At 40.1% G+C, this 26,310-nt stretch overlaps 1 protein-coding gene across 1 annotated transcript in view; it reads left to right on the top strand.

The window, feature by feature from the left end:
• msra (methionine sulfoxide reductase A) overlaps positions 1 to 26,310 on the top strand; it is a 53,394-nt gene that overhangs the window by 21,475 nt on the left and 5,609 nt on the right. The window contains exons 2-5 of the mRNA XM_049589218.1: positions 1,185 to 1,253; positions 4,051 to 4,170; positions 10,946 to 11,050; positions 14,584 to 14,690. Of these exons, the coding sequence (XP_049445175.1) occupies positions 1,185 to 1,253; positions 4,051 to 4,170; positions 10,946 to 11,050; positions 14,584 to 14,690 (401 nt within the window). The remainder of the gene's footprint in view (positions 1 to 1,184; positions 1,254 to 4,050; positions 4,171 to 10,945; positions 11,051 to 14,583; positions 14,691 to 26,310) is intronic.

Here is a 26,310-nt window from a genome sequence, read left to right as displayed (position 1 = left end):
TATGCAAAGGAACTGCAGTATGAGATAAAATAACAATGAAATCAGGCAAAAAAAAACTACAGAAGGACATAAAATGGCTACATGTAAACATATAATAACCACAATGAGACACAAAATAACAACGAGAGAAGAGGTGGTCGGGGCCTTTTGCATATCTGTACCCAGGAGCCCATTGTCACGTAATCCACTCATGTTTAAATGTATTCATCAGTGATAAAATCTGAATAATAAACTATTCTGTAAAAACTCTGAAAGAAGCCACTCTACATTATGAATACTTTTATTTTTATAATCCAAGTACATTTTGCCGATGATATCTTTTTTAGTTTTACTTATGGAACATTTTTAAGTCAGACTTGTAATGGAGTATTTGTAGACTCTGGTATTTCTACTTTTATAAAATAAAGGATCGAAGGACTTAGACATTACATGTTGACTACATGACACTGAACATCCATCCATCCATTTTCATCCACATCCGGGGCCGGGTTGCAGGGGCAGCAGGTCAAGCAAAGAAATTAAAATAAATTTTGGTCAGATTCGGCTCGGGTTTGGCACACTTGACATGCTGTTGTCTTGTGCTATGGCCTATTCAAGTGCTGGATTTTGTTATTTACGAACACAACACAGGCCAATAATTACATTTCAGCCAGGATGGTAAATATTCAGACTGAACTAAAGAAAATGGAGGATGCTAGACAAAACTTTTGGAGGTATTTCAATTTAGTCATCAATGCAGGTGATAATGAAGAAGAAACTGCGTCAGGCTTGGGTGGGTTCGGACTTAAAAATCAGAAAGTCTGTCGGAGTTGGGACAAGCTCGGTTATAACTGTCTCGAACTCAGGTCGGGTTCAGTTAGGAAAACGCAGCCAGAGCCGTGCTCTACCCCAGATGTCCCTTTCGCCAACAACACTTTCCAGCTCCTCCTGGGGGACCTTCTAGGCGTTCCCAGGCCAGATGAGATATGTAATCCCTTCAGCGTGTTCAGGGTGGCTGGAAGGTGCATATGGGATACAGTTGTACTAAAAATTGATGAGCAGTCCCTTGCAGTTTGAGTACACTGAAATCAAAGAGGCATTTCGTCATCCTGCTAATATTTGCCATGTACAGGCCACTTTAGTTCTTATTTCCCCGATTACTTAAATGTTCATAGGCTCTTATTTTGTCTCTCTTTCTCATGCAGCCAAACATGATGTGAACGGCAACAGGACTGTTCCGCCGTTTCCCGAGGGGACAGAGATGGCCATATTTGGTGAGTGTCTGTTTGGTCAAAACAACATACCAGAAAATGAAGGCTGTTTGGTTATACCTGATAGTCATTTGTTTTTCTTAAAATGGAAACTGTACTCTCCCTCTGATTGGCTAGTGCTCGTTGCCATTGTTGGTTGGTTTGGCAAGAGTCAGATTGGGCAGGGTTAGGCAATCAGAGGCAAACCTGGGCAGAGTAGGATTGGTCATGCCTTTGCCTTCCTAGGTAAAACAAACCTGCATCCTGTCATGAAGTAAAATTTACATGATGGTTTATTTTGCTAAGCTAGCTTATATTAGCTACTATCATGCTAGTTTAGCTAATTTAACTTAAATCAAGTCATTATGTATAAATCTAACAACTAATTCTAGCTCAAGACTGAACTCTCTATTTAAACAATCTATAGCTCATGATCTAAAGTGCATGGTCCAAGTGCATTTAAGGTGTATACACTTCTACTTTTAAACCCTGTTTACAAGGAGATTGTGCTACAGGGCCGCAACAAGGTAATTTTTTAATACCCCTTTTGCCTTTTAACACAGAACAGAACAACAGTGACTTTTTCCCTAATCCAGTGTGAGGTTATACACCTCATTCCTGAAATCAAACAATAAAAGAGGCATGACACACGTGACATGTAACGCAGTAGTGTCGGCCTCTAGTGTGACATATAATGCGTTGGAAGAGCTTCGTAAACAGTAAGAATGGCATAACGTGGCTAAAACAATCATTTACCATTCCTGTTATACAGCAGCTGATCTCATTCTCTTATCAGAGAGTAAGGAGCTACCAGACCTCACTGTTTTCCCAATTTGTGGACATTTTCATCCGCTGTTCTTCTTCTTTGACGATGTGCTATGTGCTAACAGCTGCTTTTAAACGCATAACACGTTGTCAAAACAGCACACCCATACCACCCATGAATCCCACCCTGCAGACTGCCTGCAGAGAAAAAAAGTTGTTTTGGCTCTGTTACTACCTCCGTTCCCGGCTCCGAGGCAAGACCACTGTGTTCCCATTTCTGCAATTGCACGTTGTATACAGCACAGGGAGGCGGCATACGGGAGGTGTGAGCAGGCAGTGTAAAATGGGTTTTGCTATTGAAATGCGCCTTACTCTGGGCCAGAGTAAGGCGCATTTCAAAGGCAAAGGGATTGTGTTTAGTCCCTTAAATAATCATAGGTGTGTTTTGGGCATAACATGAATCAAACCAATCAGAATTTCATCTCCCATTCCCTTTAAAAGCCAGGTGCGCCTGCAGCTGACACACTTGCGGATCCGGCACATTGGAGAAGCAAGCAGTTTTCTGCTGAGAGTAATTCTGTAAGAGCAGTATAATGTCACTGTGGCAAATATTATGGCACACTGAAGCAGCAAAACAAAAACCTGTAGTTATAAACATGACAGAGGAAACAGAACTCAACTTTTAGCTTCTGAAAAATGAAGTTACGCTGATCCTTGTGCATAAATGTGCACAGCATCTGTCTTAATTGGAAGTCTGCTTTGGTGCAGCAGTGGACAGCAGCTCTGCTCTGTTCTAGAGGTGGAAAAAATCAATACAGCATAGTACCACAATATTTTTAGCATGGCGACATTGTATTGGTGCGGATGCCAAGTATTGAAATTTTTTTTTTTTTTTTTTACTAAAGAAATTATTAATACTACAAATACATAATAATCTTTTGGCAGCCTACTAAAATGATAAAATGATTTGCTTTTACAGTCCACTAGATACATTTTGCTTCAATATGAATGATTGAAGCGAAACGAACAGACTGAGACTTTGTCTTATTAGTTAAAACAGATGTTGATCAAATTTTCCTCGGGGGACATAATTAGCAGTTGAGAAAAGGTAATAAATCACAATATATGACAAAATATGTTATTGCAATACTCACCACATGGCAACATGTTTAAAATTGCAATAATATTATACTTTGACTTAAGTATTGTGATAACATCATATAGTGGGGCCGCTGGTGATTCCCACCCTACTCCGTTCACATTTTAGAGAAAGTAATAAGTATTTCCCTCATTAATGATGTAGTATTTCATCCACCAGTAACACAACAGCATGTCCCTGTATGTGTAACAAGCATTGTAAATACCTTGTGGACCCACCTATATGGATGCACCTTACTATCTAAATAATGTCTCTTTTAAATAGGGCAGGAAAAGACTGCGCCATTCTGACTGTAGATCAGGTTTTTGATGGTCAATGACGCAATCAGTATCTGCTGCCTCAAAATAACAATGCATCTGACCACACCTTGTCTAATGACCTGCTCATCCATGGGCGTACAGATGCACACGAGTAAATCTGCTGCTTACACAATGTTAGCATTGGCCATGAAAATGACAACTGCGATGACAGTTGCACTGCACTGTGCGCCGCTTTGCACTGGGTGTAAAATAGGGCCCCTGTGTGTGTCACTGTTTTGCTGACCACATTTGGACCTTTGTGTGTGTTTTCTCTTTAAACAGAAAGTAAAGGGCAGTAAGCAGTAATTCAGTGATAAAATTCATTATCGATTCATCTGCAGATTATTTTTTTGATTAACTGATCAATCATTAAGTCCAGGAAAAAGTGGAATACACAGTTTCTCAGAGGCCACAGTGAACGCCTCCGATTGTCACAATAGTTGCTGATTAATTTCCACTTAATTGACCAATCGATTAATTGCCTAATAGTTGCAGCTCTAAGGCAAAGTGAATACTCACACACAGTCCATGTTGTCTGTTGAAATAGATGGATATTAACGGCTGTTGTTCATCAAAGTTCTGTTTCCTTCTCCTGAAGGTATGGGCTGTTTCTGGGGAGCGGAGAGGAAGTTTTGGAGACAAAAAGGAGTTTATTCCACCCAAGTGGGCTACGCAGGAGGATACACACCTAACCCCACCTACAGGGAAGTCTGCACAGGTAGCTTCTGCACTCAAACATACACTCACACGTAGTGTACTGGGCAGTGTGTTGTCTACTGAGAGTCAATAGACTGCGGAAAACAAGACACACATAAACAGCAGAGTGAATCATTTCCCCCAGGCCCTATTATACTGGGGCATGGATGAGGCTGCTATTGAAGCTTGACCACTCTGAGCAGACTGCGTTTGTGTGTGTATGTGTGTTTGTGTATTTCTGTGTGATCTGTGTCCAGACCTCCCAGTGATTCCTCCAGCCAGCCAGTACAGAGTGAGTCCATCATTAGACCTGCATCACCACCTGTTTCTCTTTCTTTCTAACTTAGTTTTATCCCTCTAAAACTTTAACATAAACAAATAACTGTCTGTTGTTTAACTTTTTATCAACAGTTTTAACACAGTGCATTCAGTGATCGAGTAATGGCCAAAAATTACAAATGAAAACAATGACACAAATAAGTACAAACTTCAGTTATGGCGATGCAAATGTACAAAACCACACAGACAAAATAAAAGAACACACATGAACACACACGGGGTTATCTTATTAGGTAAAATTGTAAGATTTGCATACTTTAAGTTCTGGTTATTTTGTTATTACATACTTTTAAGTTTGATATTGTTTGAAGATATGTATCTAGATCAGATTTTTTGAAAGCAGGGCAATTTCTTTAAGTTTTTAATTTTTTTAATGTAAAATTTAGGGAAAGTAATCAGCAAATTAATGACATACTGTTCATTCTTGGAGAAATTTGTATTTTTAATACTATTGACAAATCAGGTTCTTTGAGTGAAATGGTCTTCCCAAAATGTCTTTGGATATCCAAGTGAAGACAAAGACAGTCCCATGCACACACTGAAATAATAAGTGTTCTAATGTTTCTACCATATTGTTACAGAAGGTACATTTGTCATTTTATTTTTACTTTTATTTTTTTACTGGATAATACCTATGTATAATTTTAAAAAGCAACTCTTTGATTTTTTTGGGCAGCACATATTAAAGCACATAGTAAGTACAGTATTCCATATTTTACCATCAAAAGTCTGGTCTGTCCATTTATATTTAGCAGGTGGTACTGTTGTCAGAATAAGTGAATGTATTATAATTAAAGTATTGTTAAATTTTTTGTCAGAAATGGAACACTGTAATTGGCTGTAGTAATATTACCATATAGATTTGAGTTGCAGCGGGATAAGGATATAATGCCAGTTGGCAGGGCATTTACTACAGTATTATACTCATGTTGGGGGACAGGAATACTATACCTCTTTTTAAAATCATTATATGGATAGAAAAGTCCATCATTGTCAAATAGTTGTTTCACAGAGTGTCGTTGTTAGTTCTAAACCATTGTTCAAAGTACCATGGACTTATTTCTATATGTAATATTGGCATTGTTCTATAGAATACATTTGTGAGGAGAATAATTGTGCTTATGGAGAAGGGACCGACATAAAAGAGCTTGCTTATGAAAGTTGGAGAGTTTGATAAGAAGCCAAAAAAAAAAAAAAAGCCAAATTGTCGTAAGACGATAAGTTGATGAGTTCTGAGATCGCATTTCAGCCAATGCATGCTGCTTCTTTAGCCCTTTTTAGATAGGAATTGTGCAAATTTGCAGGAAAGCCCAATCAGTCTTCTTTCAGCATTGGCAGTATAAAAACAAAATTGGGGAGTGCAGCAAAATGCCACCTACCTACTTTTGTTTATACAGAATGCGCCTTTTTCGGGGCAATGGGGGGCATGAGCAAGTAACAAAACATGTAGCTCAGTGTGTGACGTAAACAGTGATGTGGGAGGGAAGCCGCGGCTAATCAGTCCTTCGGGAGCTCCTTTGGGAGCTCTGTGCCTTCTCTCGTAAGTCGGTCTGTCCTTCATCGTCCCCGTCATCTGACGGTTGATGGCCTCATTGTTTACGAGGGCAAGGAGGGCACGCAATACCTTGTCTCCCGAGTTTCTCATCTTTACAGTGTCTGTCAGGTTTGTGTTTCCCTCTTGCTGCTAGCTGCTCGCTAATTCCTGCTATCAGCTGTTTCCTGTTTATGGCTCGCACATGCGTAGGGTAACCAGATGAGAATGGGTGTAATTCAGAACAGGCAGGGGGGGTGCTTGACTGTCATGACATGTCAGCTTTATTAAATCATAGCTGCAAATTAAAGCAACAATACATGTAAAAACACACAGAGACAATACATCTGTGATCAGTTCCCTAATTTAATTTTAACAATTTTTTCAATCTTTTCCTACAAAGCGGAAAATTGGGCACCTCGGATCAACTCGCCAATCCGGCTCTGTGTGTCTAAATGCTCGCAGCTTGCCGGCAAAACAGCCCAACATTCGTGGAAAATCTGGCAGTGTAAAAGGGGCTTATGACTCAGATGTCACACATTGAAGACTTCTTTAGGTTTTGTTGTTGTGGTTCATTAAAAAGAAAACAGTACAGCTGTAGTTGACAGTTCTCAACAGAAAATGATGAGGCATACAGCTCTTTCAGTCCAACAACAGCCCAACATAGTAGTCTCAATCTTAACCCACACCACTGTTACTTTGCCTTGCAGTTTATATCTCCATATGTTCTTGTATAGGTTTCTATTTTTATTTTTATTATATCTTTTTTTGGTTTTTTTACATACCTTTTTTTTTATATATATACCTCCATACCATTTAGTTCTATTTCTTTCTTCACTATTGCTGTTCTTTTGCTGCTGCAACAACCAAATTTCCCCTCTCGGATCAATAAAAGCTTATCTTACCTCTCGATGCTGCTTAATATATTTGAGTCTCTAAGTTAATTAATAAACCCTGGGCACTACCACATGGGCGTCTATTGAACTAAACAGCTATAATAATTTGGATTTGAAAAGGTCTGTCATAACAATTGTGATTGGTATTTATGAACTAATTTTTAGGTTAACTAAAAAGTGTTTCAACTTAAAAAGTATTTTAAAGATACTTATAAAAATACATGTAGGTTGCAGTCCTATGTAATGAATCGAATATCTCCAGGAAGCAGCAGGTGAGCCAGTTTCTTTATATTTCTCTTGCATGCCTTTCGCAGTGAATCTGGACAAAATAACACATGAATACATTTGCAGTGGGTGAGAACACAGGCTGAGTGTGTGGTTTGTCTGTTATGGAGTATTTTCAGCAGAGGAGGAGCAGTTCACAAAACTCAGGTCAATTTATCAGCGGGGCTTGGAGTCATGGTTGAGTATGTTATGCACACATATCACACTTTCCAAACCCTTCTAGTTCTCTAGTCCTTCGTCTTTTTTGTAACGAGACCAACACTCTGTAAGTCTACATGTTATATAGATGTAATATACTGTACCTGTAAACTGCATCAATGTTATATGTACACTCTGAATATCCTTTGAATGAGAGTTGTTGTAATACACATTTGTATTTCATCATATTCCTACCTTCCTATATCTCTGTATTTGAACATTGGTCAGACTTTACACCGAAACTGATGAAGAGATGGTCTCACTTGCACAAACTTATCTGATCTCACTGTGCCAAAAAATGTTGTAACAACAACTAGATTTGAACCTAGTTTGAACTGCTGAATATGTTTATGTCATGAGCACAGTATCTTGGCAGAGCACTGAAAGATGACACTTGGCTAAATGAAGTGCTCTTCACACCTCTGCAGAAAATATTTATTGTTGGTTCAATATTTACAGTGTAGGATGACATGTGCTGAATAAATTTGCATGTTTCTACTGTTTGATAAAAACAAAAACCTACCTGTATTTACTAGATTTTACTCTTAACTTATTTTTTCTCATTGGCAGCTCTTGTCTCAAAGCCACCTTCCTATATGTATATATGTATGTTTTTTAAGGATTGAATTAAAACCATAGTAACCATAGTAGTCTAATACAAATTCAATGCAAAACAACCCATGACATATTAACCAAATAAAATATGGTTTGAGGGAGAAGGCTGACAGGGCCTGCAGGGAGGAGTTTTTATAACTTCCTAGGAGTGACTTTCCAGTAGTGTCAGTCTGCAGGATGCTGGGTGTGGTGGTTGAAAGGAAAAATTGTGGATGGAGACTCATTATGAAGGATGGCTCCTTTCACAGTCAATATTATGTTATTATTACCTCCGACAAGGAGGTCATGTTTTGGTTCAGTTTGTTTGTTAGTCTGTTTGTCGGCAGGATTACAGAAAAAGTACTGCCCTGATTTTCTTGAAACTTGATGGAAGGGTGAAGCATGGGCCAACGAAGAAACCATTTAATTTTGGAGAGGATCCAAATCACAGAGCACATACGTTTTTTTTTTTTTTTCCCTTTGTTAAACTTGCTATATACTGTACTACGTCCATAGCCTGAGCTGGTACTGCCTCAACTCGGACATCACAAACATGAAGGTGACTGAGCTGAAATGGGGACTGCTAGCAGTGTGATGCTGACAATGGCAACAGTGTTGACAGAGCTCACAGTGTTCACTGGGATTAACATCCACTTTACTATGTCTTTACATGGCAAATAGTTGTTTGCTGCTGTATTAATGCTCTGAATGTTGTATGTTGCAGCTTTGACGTTGCAAGATAGGGCATTTGGCCTTGGGGTAGGTCTGTGCTCTCCATGTGCCTTTCTAGTTACCTTCGCCGGGTGTGAGCCTCAAGGGGATCATGTGTTTAGTTGTGTGTGTGCATGTGTGTGTATCCGTTTGTCCGCAGCTAATCTCAAATTTCGTGAGACCAATCAATCTTGTATTTTGTGTGCACATTTATCACTGTATGCTCAAGGACCTCTTATGGTTGTAATGATTCACAGTTGTTAAAAAAACCTGTTTTATTGAATGTTTTATAGTGTCATTGACTGCTGACTCCTCACCGGCTGTAGGGCCGCACGTTTTCCAGAAAAGTCTGGCTAAAAAAACACGTCTTACTGTTTGTTACAGGCAACATTTCGGCCTTTGTCTTGGGTCAGAAACTGACATATATTGAAAAGTTTGATCTCATTTTGGACTGGATCATCTGTAGATGAATTCCATACCCGATAAGTCATGATACATTAAAGCGGTTTTGTTCCGTCCATTGCATGGTGTCATACCAAAACAGAGTTAGTTAAGTCCAGTTAGGAATGACTTGGATCAAAGATTTGAGGCTGTGTTTTAGTTATTTAAAATATATTCATCCTCATAATTACATCATAACTACATTTCACGCACAATGCCTGTTAGTAGGAGGAATCGATCTGCTCTGTGCAATGAGCTGCTGGCCTGCAGCTCTGTCAAAAATAATTGAGGCATGTAATTTTCTGATGCTTCTAAAACGTGCTGCGACATATCTGCTGGAAATATCTAGAGTAGCTGTGGTTGTTTTAATCACGAACAAATAAAGCGAAAGCAATACTTTTTACATTTTTTTTATTTCTGTCAAGAAAAAAGTGTAAAACAAATGTATAAGTACAATATTTTCCTCTGGAATGTAGTGAAGTAGAAGTATAAAGTAGCATAAAATAGAAATATTCAAATAAATTGCACTGGAGTAAATTAACATTTTTATATTCCACCTCTGTATTTATATATGCGTTTGTTGCTTTAGAAGTTATTGTCTTCTGTGGTTAACGATCAAACACACAGTTCATGTTGAAATAGTGACATAATGAAATTTTTACAGTTAAATGTACATTATCTGGACAACAACTCTGCAGCTTCACTCTCTGCTCTGGTTTCAGCCACTACATTATTTCCTGTCTTGTCCGAGATGAATTTATTCCTGCGAGATTGTCCTGGCGAGGCATTAATTTAATATCGACCGCTGCTTTGTCTCTGTTCGCCAATATCTACTGTAGGAATCCATAACTCCTGATATTAAAAAAGTAATAAGACGGAGAGAGAGAGAGAGATGGGAGTGGAGGTGGAATAAGAGACGGGAGGAAGATGAGGTGCAGCGTAATGGGTCACACTCATTACCAGCACCAGCTGCTGTCTGTCTGTCTGTCTTCAGGAGTGATCGTTTGTTATGGTTGAACATTATAATCATCTTTGGACTAATGTGGACTTTTCAAGGACAATACCTGTATTTTGGCTTTTCAGGCGTATACTTAATTTTAAAAAAAAATCTACAAGTATCTCAAGCTTGACAGTGAAGTTTTGACCTTGAAAAAAGCAGTCGACAAAACAATCCACATGCTCAGTTGTTCCAGAGCCTTTAGTTGAATCACACAGTCTTCATCAGGTGTCATGAAGCTGAAGAACTTTCCATTATTCCGAGCTCTTTCAGGAGGTCTTGGTTGTGAGAAGTTTTAAAAGCTTGACAGTTTATTTTTGACCTTGGAAACAGCAGAACAGACGGAACAGTGTGTTCTCAAGGTCCACTTATCCTCTTGTTCTGGAGCTGTCGACCATTAGGGCTTTTAGGACTGTTTAAGGACTTCTTCAACCAGGAAGTCCTTAAACAGTCTTACAATGGAAAGTTAAAACATTTACAGTCTCATAACTGCTGACGACTACTTGATTGGTTAAAGGTTTGGAAAAAGTGAGTTAAGGTTACCTTGATTTGACTGCAAGAAAAGTCTCCTTAAGCAACCCCCTTTATATTCAACCCTCAAAATTGTTTAATGGTCATTTTCATATAATGGGCAGGTGAAAATTGTATGAACTGGCATCTTTACTTTTAAGGTAAACATCTCAGAATACAAATATCTGCAATAGAAAAAATGTTTTTAAGCTGTAAATTGGAGGGACCTCAAGTGAACTGATTCATCAGTTGAACCCTATGTGACACATGAACTCACAGATGTTGTATTTTACAGGTAAGACAGGCCACACCGAGGTGGTGAGAGTTGTCTACCACCCAGAGAAGATCAGCTTTGCCAACCTCCTTAAAGTTTTCTGGGAGAGCCACAACCCGACTCAAGGTACAACCTCTCAGCCACAAACACTTTCATACTCTAACTGAACACCGAAAGGAGAATGAAGAGTCTGTATTTATTGATTAACAGAATTAAAGTGTGCCTAAAAAAGAGCTTTGATACCTGTTGGAAAACTTATTTGTCATTTTGTTGACACGTTTGTTTCCTCAGACTGGATGAAACTTAAATGACTGTTTAGCATCCTTTTTCTGTGATTTTAATGAGGCAATTTTGTTACCCAGCACCAATCCAGATTTCATTGACCTGATCAGAAACAGTGTTACAGAGGCTGCTGTGCTAAGATGAAATCATATTTGTTTTAACTCATCTCATTTGTTTCTTGCAGTGTACCCATTTATCTTTGGGAAAACTAACAGTCTATTGCTATGCTAGATGTGAGACAATGGTCACCACACACCAAAAAAACAAAATGGATGGATGGATGGATGGATGGATGGATAAAAAATAGAAAAGGTTGTTATTCATGTATATGTAAAGTTTGGTCCAAGGGTGGCCCAAAACAAAGCCATGATGTCACCTAATTTAAAACAAAAACACATTTTGTCTGGTGGCCAATTTAGGACATTACAGTAACGTTAGCTTGTTAGCAAGCTATAATTAGCCATCTCCTTGAAGCACAGCTGGCATTAGCATACTAATATGCTAAAATTAGCAATTTTTGTTGTTGTTTTACTACAATGCAATATAGGGTGTTAACATGCTGACAGTTAAGCATGTAATATTTCATATATACGTGAAGATTCGTTGTCATCAAGGTCATTGCGTAAACATAAGGAAGACGTTAAGATCAACACTGAATTTTGGATTAAAGGGATATGAATGAAACTAATTACCGACTTCTTAATGGCCTTACCTAAATTAGCATGTTAAAATTATGACTTGCTAAAAGTTACGTGATAAACAACATGTTAACGTGCTGATGTTAGTATGTTTTCAACCTGAAATGCCAAATGTTGCTAAATGCGATGGCTGACATGCTAACTGAGACAATCTTAACATGTTATAGTTAGCTTCTTAACATGTTAATCATATGAAATGTTTAACTGGAAGTGCTGAATAATGGGGGAACACTGAACGGGACTTATTTTAGATTCATGTTTTAGCTTTTTTCTTGAAGCCTTCTGGATGAGAGATTAAAATGTTATCATGTAACTCTTAGCACAATAGCATTTTAACATGCTATCTCAGAATGTTACATTATGTTTTAGCATGCTGATGTCAGCACGTACCATAGACTGTATATAAAGATGGACGATGCATCTCTACTCACCCCGATTGTACAGAGGTAGAGAGCTAAAATATCGCGGATATCCAGTCACTGCCATATTGCTCTGGTGACATCATACGGAGTCTGCACAGCAGTGATCTCTGCAGTATCAAGTTTTCCGCTCAAACGCCAGTGTGACCGATTGTGAACAGCGCAACTGAATGCGAGCCCACCAATTGGCTGACACAGTTGTCAATCATGTTGTAAAGTCCCCGTTTTGTAGCATTAAATAACTAATTAAAACCAAGCTTATCAAACAATCAAACACTTGAACATACAGCAGTGTGATAAAAACTACTTTAACCGACAGAAACCATCTTAAGGAAAAAAACTATTTGATGTGTTTTTAGTTTGGTCCATGTCCTATCCACTCACATGGAGAGGGTGGACTTTATGACCTAACTGCAGCCAGCCACCAGGGGGTGATCGAGATGTTTCAGCTTCACTTTTGGGGAGCTGTCATGTCGTCCATCTTTATGGACAGTCTGTGGGAAGTACAGAAATAGCTGTTAACAAGGCTTTCACATTAGGGGTCCAGATCCAAGTACAATTGACCCCAGAGTCCAGATTGTTTGAGTAGGCACTGGCACAGTTCATTGATCTGTGCCCTGATCTAGAGCCCTGCACGGGACTGTTTTCTTCAACCCGCTCAACCCGCTCCTACCCGCGGAGCGGGTTTCTGACCATTACCGCCCGCAACCGCAACGTGAGTATTACACTCCTGCCCGCTCCCGCAATGTGTATGTCCACTCCCGCCTGCACCCACAAAACTCTAATTTATGCCCGCAGAATAATAGAGATCGCTGATTTTGTGTCTTCTCCCATCCTGCAGGAGAAAACACGTCATTTTATAGGCTATTAATAAAGAGATTCATGGGGTTGTTTGTTTCGTTCTCCTGGCCTGCGTGTCTTTTGACGCACTGGTCAAGAATAGCGCTCCTATTTCGTTGTTTTCATTTAGTTTTTAATGAAATAAAGGCTGTTTCATATTCTATTCTCCTCCTCTGTATTTATTTAGGCTATTTTTCTACCTTTATATAATCACGCAGTGATTGAGGTTAAGGCAGGCCTGGCGCCAGGATGAAGTTACTGAGGGGGCGGTTAAAAATTAGGAGGGGGCAAATCTTTATTATGCAACATAGGTTCACACAGTGAGTTATAAAGAGCGCGCAGACGTGCATAATAGTCGCGCGTAATGACAGCTCGTCGCCGGTGAAGCACAATAAACTGCACGTCTTCTTTCATGTTTGTCTCATGACAGATGGAGCTGACAGACAGAAAGACAGGTGGATCAAGCGGCAAATTGGTATGAAAGCTGGTTCAGGGCATATTTGTCCATTTATGAATAAATATAGAGTGGAAACGCTTATGCATGTGCACCAAGATCCCGCAGTGGTTTTTTTTAGCCGCCCATTCCCGCCTGCAGCAAAGTCCAAACCACCCGCTCCCGCAATATTTGCGTTGGGTCCCACGGAACCCAGCGGGACCCAGTCCCAATGCAGCCCTTTACCCTGATCCACTTGAAAAGCTGGTTGTGATTAAGGGTCATGTTAAGTTGGCATGATACAAAGGTTGACTCCATTGTTTTGGCTTGGGATCTTGTGACTGGTGCACTTTTAAACACTGTAGCAACAGCATAAACAAATATCATGTCATAGATGATGACGCATGTGCACTCTAGTGCACAACAACATTACTAATGTGAAAGCTGAGTGGCAGTGGAGTGGAGAGGGGGGAAACTCTGCTCAGGGATGATGCAAATCAATCGTACCTGATATGTCAGTAGTAATCTGTGATGGGTTTAAATGTGAAATTTTTGACCTGCAAGTTGCGCAGCATTGAAAGTCATGAGGTCACCAAAACTCATTAGGATGTATACTCTGTAACAAAAACAATCCACTTTTTGACCAAAGTGTGGGATTGACAGATTGACTGACACGCCTTGCCATCTCTAGAGTCGCACCACTCGAGTGGCTGAAACCTTTGAGCTAACCAGACATTGTGGTTGACAGGCTGACAAGCTGACATTGAAATGATGAAAGGAATACGTGATGAAATGATCAGTTCAGTCAAAAAACAACAACATTCAGTTCTGTCAAGACAGACGAGTTATATTTTTGGAAAATGCTGTCAGCTGTTGTTTTCAGATGATGTGATGTTGCCTCAGCCAAGTACTGAAGAGGACTTAGGCTCCACACGTCAGCTGAAATCCTGAAATGTTGAACTCACATTTGTGTGTGTGTGTGTTTAGGGATGCGACAGGGGAACGATGTTGGGACGCCTTACCGCTCAGCCATCTACGTCGACACAAAGCAGCAGCTCGAGGAAGCTTTGGCCTCCAAGGATCAATACCAGAAGGTGCACACATCTATTTATCCGTCAGCCTTAAATCCCTCCATCATGTGTGCTCCCTCCATTCTTCTGTCCTTATCTTTTTCTCTAACTCCATTTCCCAGCAGCCTCCTCTGCTGCCCATCCCTCCAGTCTCTCGGTTTGTGTCAGAAACACTCACAGATGCTTTTGTCGTCAGCAGATGAATACTGAAATATAAAGGATCTGTGTGCGTGTGTGTGTGTGTGTGTGTGTGTGTGTTCTTGTGTGTTTGTGTGTATAACATTTGCCATACATGTCCATATGCTTTTTAAAGCAACACACACACACACACACGCACGCACGCATGCACGCACACACAAAAGATCTTCACACACTCCCTCTGTTGAACTCTCTCCTGCTGAGACTTCTGCACCACTATCCCACCAACAGGGCTTGTTGCCATGGAAACTGACGAGGAGGAGGTTACTCTATTCTATTCTTTTCTATTCTATTCTATTCTATTCTATTCTAGTGTAGTCTGGTCTTCATTAGAGTCACTTTTTCTTTCCCTTATTCATTCCTCCTTTTCTCACAAAAACCTTGTTTCTTTTAACAGGATTTGTCTCTTAAATTTATTTGTTTTAGCCTCCATCACTGCTGAAGTCCTCTGAACACATCAAACACTGTGTTGGTGACCTAATGGAAACACGAGCTGATGTGTTGAGCAAAAAAAAAAAAAAACCTGGTTCCTGGGTTCAAGCACCTGAATGGATTTGCAACTATAGTAGAAACCATTACTGCTCTTTTCTGTAGACAAGTAGGGGTATTTTGGATATTGTAATCGCTTCAGTGATGCCCTCACTTTTAATTTATAGCCACCAATAAGTACAAAATATTCCCCATTTGGAAAAAAGGGACAGATATAGTGATATAGATATAGATTAAAGCCCTTTTCAGACATTTAATATGTAATATTTCTGGCTTCATCGAGATGTTAGAGGAGTCCTTCATCTCCCAAATGATCATTTATATATTAGTTACTCACCCTGTGTAACGTTGAATTCAGGAAGAGAACTTTGTTATTTTTTGTATTCCTCCACGGTGAACGAAGAATCCAAAACTGGAGAATATTCTCGATGAATTCAAGTCTTAGGGGTCCACATTTAACAGCAAAACAATATCAAAACATCCGTTTACAAACACTCACACAACTAGTGCAGTATAAATGTCTCATTTATCCAACTGTAATTTTTAATTATTATTTTTTTAAATTTTATATACTTTATTAATCCCGAGGGGAAATTCAATTTTTCACTCTGTTTGTCAATTACACAAAGGTCCGAAAGACACACACATGCACAAACTGGACCTATACATGCACTAAGTGGAGAGATGTCAGAGTGGGCTGCCCATGACAGGCGCTCTGAGCGGTTGGGGGGGTTCGGTGCCTTGCTCAGGGGCACCTCAACAGTGCCCAGGAGGTGAACTGGCACCTCTCCAGCCACCAGTCCACGCTCCAGTACTCAGTACTTCCCAAACACATGCATTTTTAGTAAAACCTTACAATATAAAACACTTTAGTATAAACTGATGCACAGTTGATTAGTACGCCTGGGCTGTTAATGCAGAACTGTTATATACAGTTTTAGTGAAAATGCATGTGTTTGGGATGTTTTGATATTGTCTTGCTGTTGTTAAAGGTGGCCCCCCTTCATTTTATCACTAATGTTCACCTCGTTCGCTGTGGAGGCATGTTAGGAAAACAACGTATTTAACGTCATTTAACGGGTGAGTAATTTAGCTAGAAATAATCATTTGGGGAATGAAGTGTTCTTTAAAATTGACTTAGGTGTGTTTGACATTAATGTCACTTAAAGACCATGTCACACGAAGCCGACGGTCGGCCACTGGTCAAAGTTGGGCTGTTGGTGAGGGTCTGCCGTCCTCATTGGTGCTAGTTGGCATTTTTTCTGGTGATTCAGCCTGTTGAATTGGCATCAGCACAGTGGAGCCTGTTGGTAAATAAAATCACTCTGATTGGCAGTTCAGCTCAGTGCAGGAGAAGAGAAACAAAAGTGAGGAATGTAAACAAAGAGCTTAAGTCTTGAGGGAGTGAGGTCGAAACAAACTTGTTATATGAGGTATGATTGTTTTTCTTTAGCTATTGAGCTCTTTGGCACAAACGTTTCATGATTGTTTGTGTTATTGTTGACTGGCACATGGTCGATATGTTCTGTTCTTTCAGCACTACATTGTGTTGATAATGTGCTAACTGGCTAACTAGCGCCAAGACGATCTTCCAGTTTCCCTTTTCGAATGGCAATTATAGGTGACTGTCATCTGCTGGTAGGGAGAGATATGTCTTCTCATGCAGGTGCAGAACATGTGCTTGTTGGCCAGCGGTTTGGTGTGTTCCTGTGCAACTTTTTTGGCCTAGACACAGCGACATGAGGCAACACATCAGGGGGCTCTCGTAGCTGCTAGTTCTCCGATGTGGGTTTGGTGTGTTTGGGCCTTCAGGCGTCGCTCAGACGATACATGTACAGAAAGAGACAAAGCTAGCATATTTGAGTGGTGAGTTAATGATGTCATTATAGCTTGGAAGATATTTTTTCCCCTTTTGCAGGTTACATCATGGATGGTTCTTGGATGAAACTTCTTTTGCCGTCTTAAGTCTTAATTCACGACTGTTCAGAGGGTGAGCAACTTTCACAGTGAATCCATTCAAATATTTCCACATCAGTTTCATAATTTAAAGTCCGACATGCACAACCACTGAATGACAGGGTGTGTCAAGTGTTTTACTGGATATTAAATTATTGCATATTTGTCATGAAATTAAAAAATATGGACAGGCGTGATTACTATTGTGGCTCTAAGAAGGTATCGATCTCCTCATCAACCTAAAATCTGGTTCTTCCACAGTGTTTTGTTATGTACTGATTTGAACATAAGAGATGATGATTGGGATATTGAATTTACTACAGTGATCATAGAAGGCTTCTCTCTCTGTGCTGCTGTGGTCTTTAAGTTGATCTGACAGCATTTAATTCAGAAGTATTCCATGCTAAAAATGAGACAGAAATATTACAGGTCCGATTGTCCAAGATTATCATTGTGACTTTTATGTAAAAGTGACCTTGGCTTATTGAGACATGAGGCCGTCGTATTAAACTGTCATCAGATTAATGTAAAGGTGTGCACGTCTGAAAGAGGCTTAGAATGTTCATACAACTGCTTCAAACCTGGTCGGTTTCATAGCCTCCATGTCAGATTATCTTTGCAGTGATTTCCCAAGGCTCCAAATACCAGCAGCTTGTTTCCCAAAAGTATCTTAATGTTAAGATAATTGTAAAATTAATATCATACAGCTTGTTATGTGTGCAGGATGTTTCAGGGCCCAGGGAGGCTATTTAGTGGACATAAACTGGAGAAGTAGCTGACGCGTGCAAGTGTGCTTTTGTTCCCTCTTGCATATGATGAAACGTGTTATGTCACATTGGCCGTGCGCTGTCCAAAGAGGATGCTATTGGGAAACAAAAACGCAGTACAACACAATACAGTACAAAGCTGAAGGAAGAGGCAGAATGAGCTCGAGCAACATGACAAAAGAATCATAGCATCAAATAAACAAGATTGAAACTCAAACAGCAATTTGGTGAGAAATTCACTTTGTGCTCCTTGGAGGACTGATCTGTACGAGCTCAAACAAGATATCACAAATTAATATCTGGATTGGATTTCTTTGGTCCACAGAGGATGAATCCCTGTAGTTCTGGTTACTGTCCAGCACCATCAGGCAAACATCAAAATCTACCAGGCAGATTGCTGTACAGTAGATGTCCATGGTCTCCAGAGAATCAACTGTTTTTGGTTATTTTGTGGTGTTTCTTTCTCATATTGCTCTACAGACATGAAGCAAAATTTAGAGGCAGTGTGATTGCATACAAAGTCAGTAAAGACGCAAATAGAGTCAAGCAGCTCTTTAAGCTTAAGCAAAAAATGTGCTTCATAACCCTAAATTGATGAGAGGGAAGAGAAGAGAGACTGAAGTAGTGATGGGACGATATATGATTTTATCGCTACTCACAATAAAAAACATTCACAATAAGTTGATCATGGTGAATTCCCATTATCGGGATAATTACGATTGTCATGTCCAGCAGCACCCAAAGATACTGATGGACAACCAACAATAAAAGAGACTCACAAACAGGTGGCATACGCACCAACCTTAAAGAAATGCAAAAGAGCTTAAACAAGCATTGTAATATTTCATATCAAAAGATATGATGCCATTTCAAAAAGTTGAAAAGTCCGGCTTTTTAAGTTTGTTTGCTTGTTTTTCACCAAAAAAGGTGGTGTGATGATACATTAGAAATATTTGTTTCCGAACAAAATGAAAGGTAAAGTGATTCCAGTATGTTTCAGGGCCATTTTAAGAGTTTTAAGCATGTTTTGATGAGTATCAGTATAATATTGTGAAATGACCCTTTGCTAAGTCCCGCCCCCAGACAGACTGGCCAGTCATAACATAGCATCAGGCCGGCTCAGACCACGGTCCGACAACAACACAGCTGTGCTCCATTGACTCTAATGCAGTCGTTTCAGATTTCCTTTCATTCCTGGTTTTGTAGATTTGGAGCTAAATGTTGTGCATTATGTTGTGTAATTGTGTATTAATGATACACGTTACCTGCAGAGGTTGGAAAAAGATATACGTTTCTTCCCTGTTCCAAAACCAAAATCAAACCCTGAAAAGTGTAGGGTTAGCTAGCTAGCTACTGAAGATATAGCCTACTGAATGTATACACATGCTGCTTTTGCTTTTTAATGATTATAACAGTGAATAAAGACCAACCCTGCTGTACAAGAACCAGTGAAGGGAAGCAGGGAGACTTTGCTGATATTGAACCAGCTCTGTGTCATCACATTGTGCGCAGATGAACGTTATGTGCCTTTCCCCGGAGCTCCCCAACAGTCCAGCAGCAAAGGTCTGACCGCTGGTCGTGGCACGGGGGCGAAGCCAAACACCGTTCATCTGCAGACACTGTGATGCCACACAGCTGGTTCAATATCAGCAAAGTTTCCCTTTATATTCATTGTCTTCTGTGGCGATCAGCAGTGATGTGGTGGTTCACTTTTACACTGTGATCTGTAGCCTATAGTTCGGCTATCTATATTTTTGTCTTTTTAACCTGTTGTTGCTGCTGAGTCAGTTTGACATCCTGGATATATCCTTCAAACACAGACTGTAGACCCCTCTGTCTGCTTTTCTCTGGAATCACTATTTCAGTTTTCCAAAAATGTGATCATATTGCATCAGGGAGTGCAGTTACTGACAGTGTGGGTTCCATGCTTACTCCGACAGCTTGGCGGACAGCCGCAAAGGGGCGGGGCCTAGCAAACGGTCAATTGCAATTATTTTGGCCATGATAACTGGGACAAGAAATTTTCCTAATTTTCATATCTTCACCTAACATGGAGATTCATAACAGCTTTCAGCTAACATACACCTGTACAACCATTTTGTACAACTACTACTAACCACAAATGGTCCAGCGGTGAATTGTGCGCAAGTGATGCAAGGTGAAAAATTAGCTTTGCTTTCTGTCTGAACACATCAAAATTTCCACTTACACACATATAATAATGTAACAGACACTTGTTGGGCACCGTCCTGCTCCTAAGAGGATTAACCCTTTTAAATTTGTTGACACAGTAGGTTATATAGAGTCATCCCAGGGTGAATATTTCCATTTTCCACCCATAGTCTGGAGGCTTTTATTCTTGTTAGTGAACAGTCTGTATACCTTTGAAGGACAATCCGTTTGCTAAAACTGGTAACAGAAAAGCATTGGGTGTGATTTTCTCAATGCAGAGAGAACACGTAGCTGTGTGTGTGTGTGTGTGTGTGTGTGTGTGTGTGTGTGTGTGTGTGTGTGTTCATGCGTGTATATTTATAGTCATAGATATAGATCGCTCGATAGATTGATAGATTCCCTTCATCTAACCACCTCATCTTTCTATCAGTCTTTCTCGATTTTGTTTCCTCTCATTTTTTTCTCACCAAATTGCCTCCCCCACTCTCTCCCATCTGTGTGTGTGTGTGTGTGTGTGTGTGTGTGTGTGTGTGTGTGTGTGTGTGTGTGTGTGAGCAGTTGGCCTACAGCAAACACACTCCATGCCAAACCATCTGGGCCTTAAATCTGTCCTCCACAAAAAAAACGCTTTAGTTGCAAAACTAACGTGCACACACACGCGCACACACACACACACACACACACACACACACACACACACACACACATACACTGTGTTCAGATTATGTTTTGATTAAGGTTTTTTTTAAAAATATATATCCATAGCTATAGATTTGATCTGAAGTCCTGTGTATCTGATGTTTTACACAAAGCTTCAACATTTCTGTGCCAAAAAGACGAAGACGTTTCAATAATTCAGTGTTTTCCTTCCCCTCTGTTGAGTGTAGATGCAGCTTTCACCTCCGTACATTGACTTTGCATGCATTCCTACAACACCATCTCTAAAATTTTAATGAATCTTTGCTCCCCAAAAAATCTTGGGTGGAGTCCTCCTCCTTCCTGTTGAAGTCTTTGTAGGTGGCGTTCTTTCTCTTTGTCCCTGCAGCCATGGTGGCTATGGATGCTGGTGGCTGTGGACGCTGGTGCCAACTACCCACACTTCTTCTCTCCCCATTCCAAACAAACCCAACATGTAAAATGCATCACAGCACAGAGAGATTTTCCCAGGACACACCTCCCAGACACTTCCTGAATTTTTATTAATACCCACTCTGATCCCCAGAGTCAAATAATGTCTTCTTCTTCTTTTCCAGCCATGTTTTAAACATGCAAATATGAGAAATGGAAGAGTGGAAGAGTGATAGAGGAGAGAAGGCTTAGGCCAGGAGTGGTGATAAAAAGAGAGAGAAGAGTCTGGTTAATTTGGTGTCAGGGTATTGACTATGTTCTCTATGCTGCCTGGCTTGATTGTATTGTTCACACAGAGTGATTGGGGAATTTGGTGTGTGTGAGTGTGTGTGTGTGTGTGTGTGTGTGTGTGAGAAGTACAACAGCACTGCAGAAAATTACCTTGCAGGCGGCTGGCAGTTGTCTGCAGCATGAAAGGAGCCTCCCTTTTCTTCTCTTGCCTCCTACCCATCATTAGGGTGTGCACTGCGTCTAAAATGGCAGGTGGAAGTGGTAACAGTGTGTGTGTGTGTGTGTGTGTGTGTGTGTACTTGCGTGCTTGCTTTATGTAATAACGTGTGCTCGCTTGGTGGGTGCTAAAGCAGTGTGTACTCATTGTTCTGGCATCTCTCTCCCTCTCGATACACCTCTCTGGCTACATTTTCTTTTCATGAACACTCATATATCTACTTCTAAACACAAATCAGCTGCTTGTCTTTCCTCTTTCTTCTCTTCTCCTCTCCTTTTTTGTCTATGAAATCCCTCTCTAGCGCTTTTAACGTGCCAGCTTCACCTTTTTTTTCCCTTCCTCTCCCTGTCTCGTGGGTGCTTATCAGTATTGTTCACGTTTTCACTGCTTTACCAGAGCAGTCAAGGTATTTGCATTTCAAATGAGAAATCTACTTCTCTGACATGCAAATTAATGGATGTGAATTATGCATCTATAGCAGGCTGCTAACACAGCAGCAGGACCTGCCCAAACAAACACACACTGAAACACTGAAAAGGCAGAGAGGATGGTTTAGGATGCCACAAGACCAGCACCACTGAAAATGCAGCCATTTTGGGTACATCACAGGTAGCGGAGGATGGACGTCAGTGCCCATATTTTGAGCTTAAAGCTACCTGAAGCCAACTGTGTGTGCTTGTATCCATTATTGTAAAGGAATAGTCCACTAAACTCTTTTAATATTAAATAGTTCCCCCTGTAGGGTCTGAAAAGGTTGTTTCTTTTATTGAGAGCAGCCGCCGTCAGTTTGGATTCACAGCATTTATGGTGGATTCCAGTAGTGACCCAGATAAAGAACATGTCAAAAACACATTAAAACATTGAAAGAACTTTGTCAAAAACACTCCTGCTCCATAATTCATTTCTATGATCATCCTTTAAGGGATGGTTCACTTCAATATCAAAAATACATGTTTTTCCTCTTGCCTGTAGTGCGGTTTATCAGTCTAGACTGTTTTGGTGTGAGTTGCTGAATGTTGGAGATTCCGGTCGTAAAGATGTCCGCCTTCTCTTAAATATAATGGAACTAAATGGCAAAGTGCTTGAAAGCAAATAGTAATGTCTCATTCCAGAAGTCATGACCTGGTTCCTCAAGATAATCCTCAGATCTTGTTGTGTTCAGTTTCATGTCGAAACTATTTCCATCCTACGTTGGCTGGATATTGTGTAAAAAATTACAATATCAGTACCAATGCTAGTACCTTTAAAGTGATAATCATACTATAATTGTAGTTCTTTTGGTACCTGTGATGTAAGTAGAAGCTGTGTGTTATAGCCAAACTGACAAACACTTTTGGGGCATCTTAGCATGTTTAACTGCTAACTCTACCAGATGCACCACACGCGACTTCACTACACCACAGACTGTAGCTGCTGCTGTGTAAGTGAGAGCTCCGCTATGGGGACAGGTGTGAGAGACTGCCTGTACACAAACAGTGGTAGGGCAAACTGTTAGCATCACACGGCTAACTTTAGATTATTGTTATCAATGTGTTTAACTACAGAGTCAAGCCATTTTGGTATTGGTGTGAGTTTGTTGGGACCGTTTATCCCATTGCTGCGGTGTTGCTAACCGGACAGATGTTGACTGACTGTTCACCAGGACAGTGGATCTGGAGAAGGCAGCAACAGAAAGTTTGCTGATTTGGTGGGGGACGAGACAGTCTGTGATAAGACCCCCAGTACAAAAAGAGTGCAAAAAGAGTTGAATGCAGGCACTGTTTAACCAGGGACGTTTCAATAGTACTTGGTGCTGGGTTATTTTGGGCAGCACTTTAAAGGTGTTAAGTATCAATACCCAGCCTACTACCAAACTACACCTGCCAACCATATTACCATGCAGAAGGAAGAGTGCATCTGCTCATGGACGAGATGCTCGTGCTTGTGACAGCACAAGATGTAAACATTAACGGCATTCTCCTCTGTTGAGCTGTAACGCTAGCTAGCTCAGTGGTGCCAGGTGAGCTACCAGTAGATGCACACTTCCTTCTGTGCAGTTGAGGGGTATTTCAGTACAAAAAAATAGTTCCCACATGAAACTACTCACAGCAAAGTCTGTTAATTATTTTGAGTAACTGGGTCATGATTTCAGGAAAGAGACACTGCTGTTGAACCAACCCCAGCTGCTTATGGTCTGGTACCTACCTTTTAGTAAAGCCCCGACCTCAGCTGATTGCTGTGGGGTACACGCCCATAAGCGTATAACAAGAAATTAAGGACATACAGGCAGAGGGCAGAGTCTCTGCGGAAAAATACACCACCACACACTTCTAGTGGGTCATAAGTGATGATTGAGAGGGATTACTTCTGTATGACTCCATACATTATTTTTGGGGAAATCCTGCATAATGTATATTTAAACTCAGTGCAGAATGCAAGTTTTAGCCCCAGCCATCATTGACTTCCATTAAAAAACAAAACAAAAACATGCTTCCCAGGAAGCTTTGCCTCATGTAGCTCAGGTGCTCTGGCTTTGTTGTTGCTTGGGGCTGAAAAGTAAAACTGTGTCCCACTTTTTTCTTTGTGTGGCAAAACAGGACAGACGAAAACAACATGGTGCTTTGTTGATTTTGAGATTCATGTGACATTCAGGGACTGCGGAATGATGCTACCTGCAGTTTGCAGTGCATTTCAGCTGTATTGATTGACTTTAAAATATTCTTCCTTGTTTATAAAGCATTGAATGGTTCAGAAATAAAACACAGCTCTGATCTGCTTTTGTTAGAAACTTTCCAGACCTCTCAGGCCATCAGGCACTAGCTTGATTTCTATTTATGTACCAAAAATGAATGTTTTGTTTGAAGTCAGGGTTAAAAACCTTTTGTTTTTTGGGCAGCAGTTTATTTCTGCACCTTAGTACGGCCTTATTTCTTTGCTTAATGACTATTTTGGTTTTGTAAAGTATATTTTAATTCTTTATTTTACCTCTGTGCTTGAAGGGTTCTGTGTACATAAATGTGCCTACTGTATGTTTCCAGTCTTAATCACAAAGTGCAGCTGCAACAGAGACGAGAGTCCCATTCCGACTAACTGCTGTGTTGCACCTCCACCCTACTCACTCAAATTAAATTGTGGTGTCAGTGCAGGAAGTGATGAATCAAACAGCAGGGAGCAAACGCTCTGTCCATTAAAAGCTAAACTCGCAAACGTTAGATCTTTTGTCTCTTTAGTATTTTCCGTTATAGCAACATCATCGCAGGCCCTCTGGGTTTGTTTGCTGACATCTTCTTTAACAACTTCCGAGTGCTGACGTCAATGAAGTTAAAATGGTTTTCAAACAATTACCTCTCACTAACTATTAGAGGCACCAATGTGTGAAATTACTCTGCACCGCTTTAAGTCTGATTGTTTCTTTGTACTAAAAATAAACAGAGAACTTTTTAGTATTTCCCCGGAGAGTTAATTCTTCTCTAACTGAGAGAGCATTCAAAACACAGATTTGTAGCGTTTAATGTGGAACCTGTCTGCAAAATGATGCAGTCACGCTTTTGCCATTTTCACATTCTGCTTTGATACTGCTGGTCTTTGCTTTGCCTGTAGGTGTTGCATATGAATTTGTACTGTCATTAACAGTCCTGTTTTCTTTTATTAGATATGACAAAAGACAAAATATGTTTGGTAATAAACATACTTCCAGTAAGTTGGCCTTTGAGATTTGTGCTGGAAGCAAAGGTGAAGCTGTGTAAAGAGATATTTAGCAGGTATCTTGTTTTCTACTTTAACCATCTTAAGCTGATGAGAATGTCCTTCGTTTTTAAGGTATTTGGTCGCAAATCAGAGCATCAGACAAACTAAGGTTTTGGCCTGATGGTGGCGCTAGGAGAGAGGTCAAAGGATCACCAAAGTTAGGCTACTACAGTTCATCTTGAGGGTAACATGAATGTGGGCACAAAATTCCATGGCAGTCCATTTAATATTTGTCAAAGAATTTCACTCAAAATCACAAATGTCGACCTCAGTCGGAGGATCCCCAAAGTCAGAGGGATTCATTGTCTGGGCACCATGGATATCGGTACTAAAATGTATGGTAATCGATCCGATAGTTGTTGAGATATTTCAGTGTCAACCAGAGTGGTGGACCAACTGATTTACTGTAGAGTAACATTTGGTATATCTACATGCATAGTAATATTCCACTATTATACCAAAAATTACAATAATCAGAGTTTGATACAGGTCATGTAAACAGTATATTCTGTTTGGATATTCTGAATTAGGCCTTGTTCCTGAAGGTAGCATTTTCAGATTATGACATGGGATATGCTAATATTATTCAGGTGTTAGTGGTATTTTTTGGACATGTATACAGCGCATTGGGTATATCCGTCTCCATGAGGGTTTTATTATGGTTTGCGACACACAATGTCTTGTCTACTTACGATCAGCTTTGTGAATTGTCATGGATACCTTGTACACAAACATCCGTACTAGCGAGAGTATGTTGCTA

The sequence above is a fragment of the Epinephelus fuscoguttatus genome, linkage group LG11, assembly GCF_011397635.1.
Source record: "Epinephelus fuscoguttatus linkage group LG11, E.fuscoguttatus.final_Chr_v1".
In the NCBI taxonomy this organism is placed as follows: Eukaryota; Metazoa; Chordata; class Actinopteri; order Perciformes; family Serranidae; genus Epinephelus; species Epinephelus fuscoguttatus.
The sequence above is the reverse complement of the archived record's forward strand: the minus strand, read 5'-3'. Positions and strand labels throughout refer to the sequence as shown.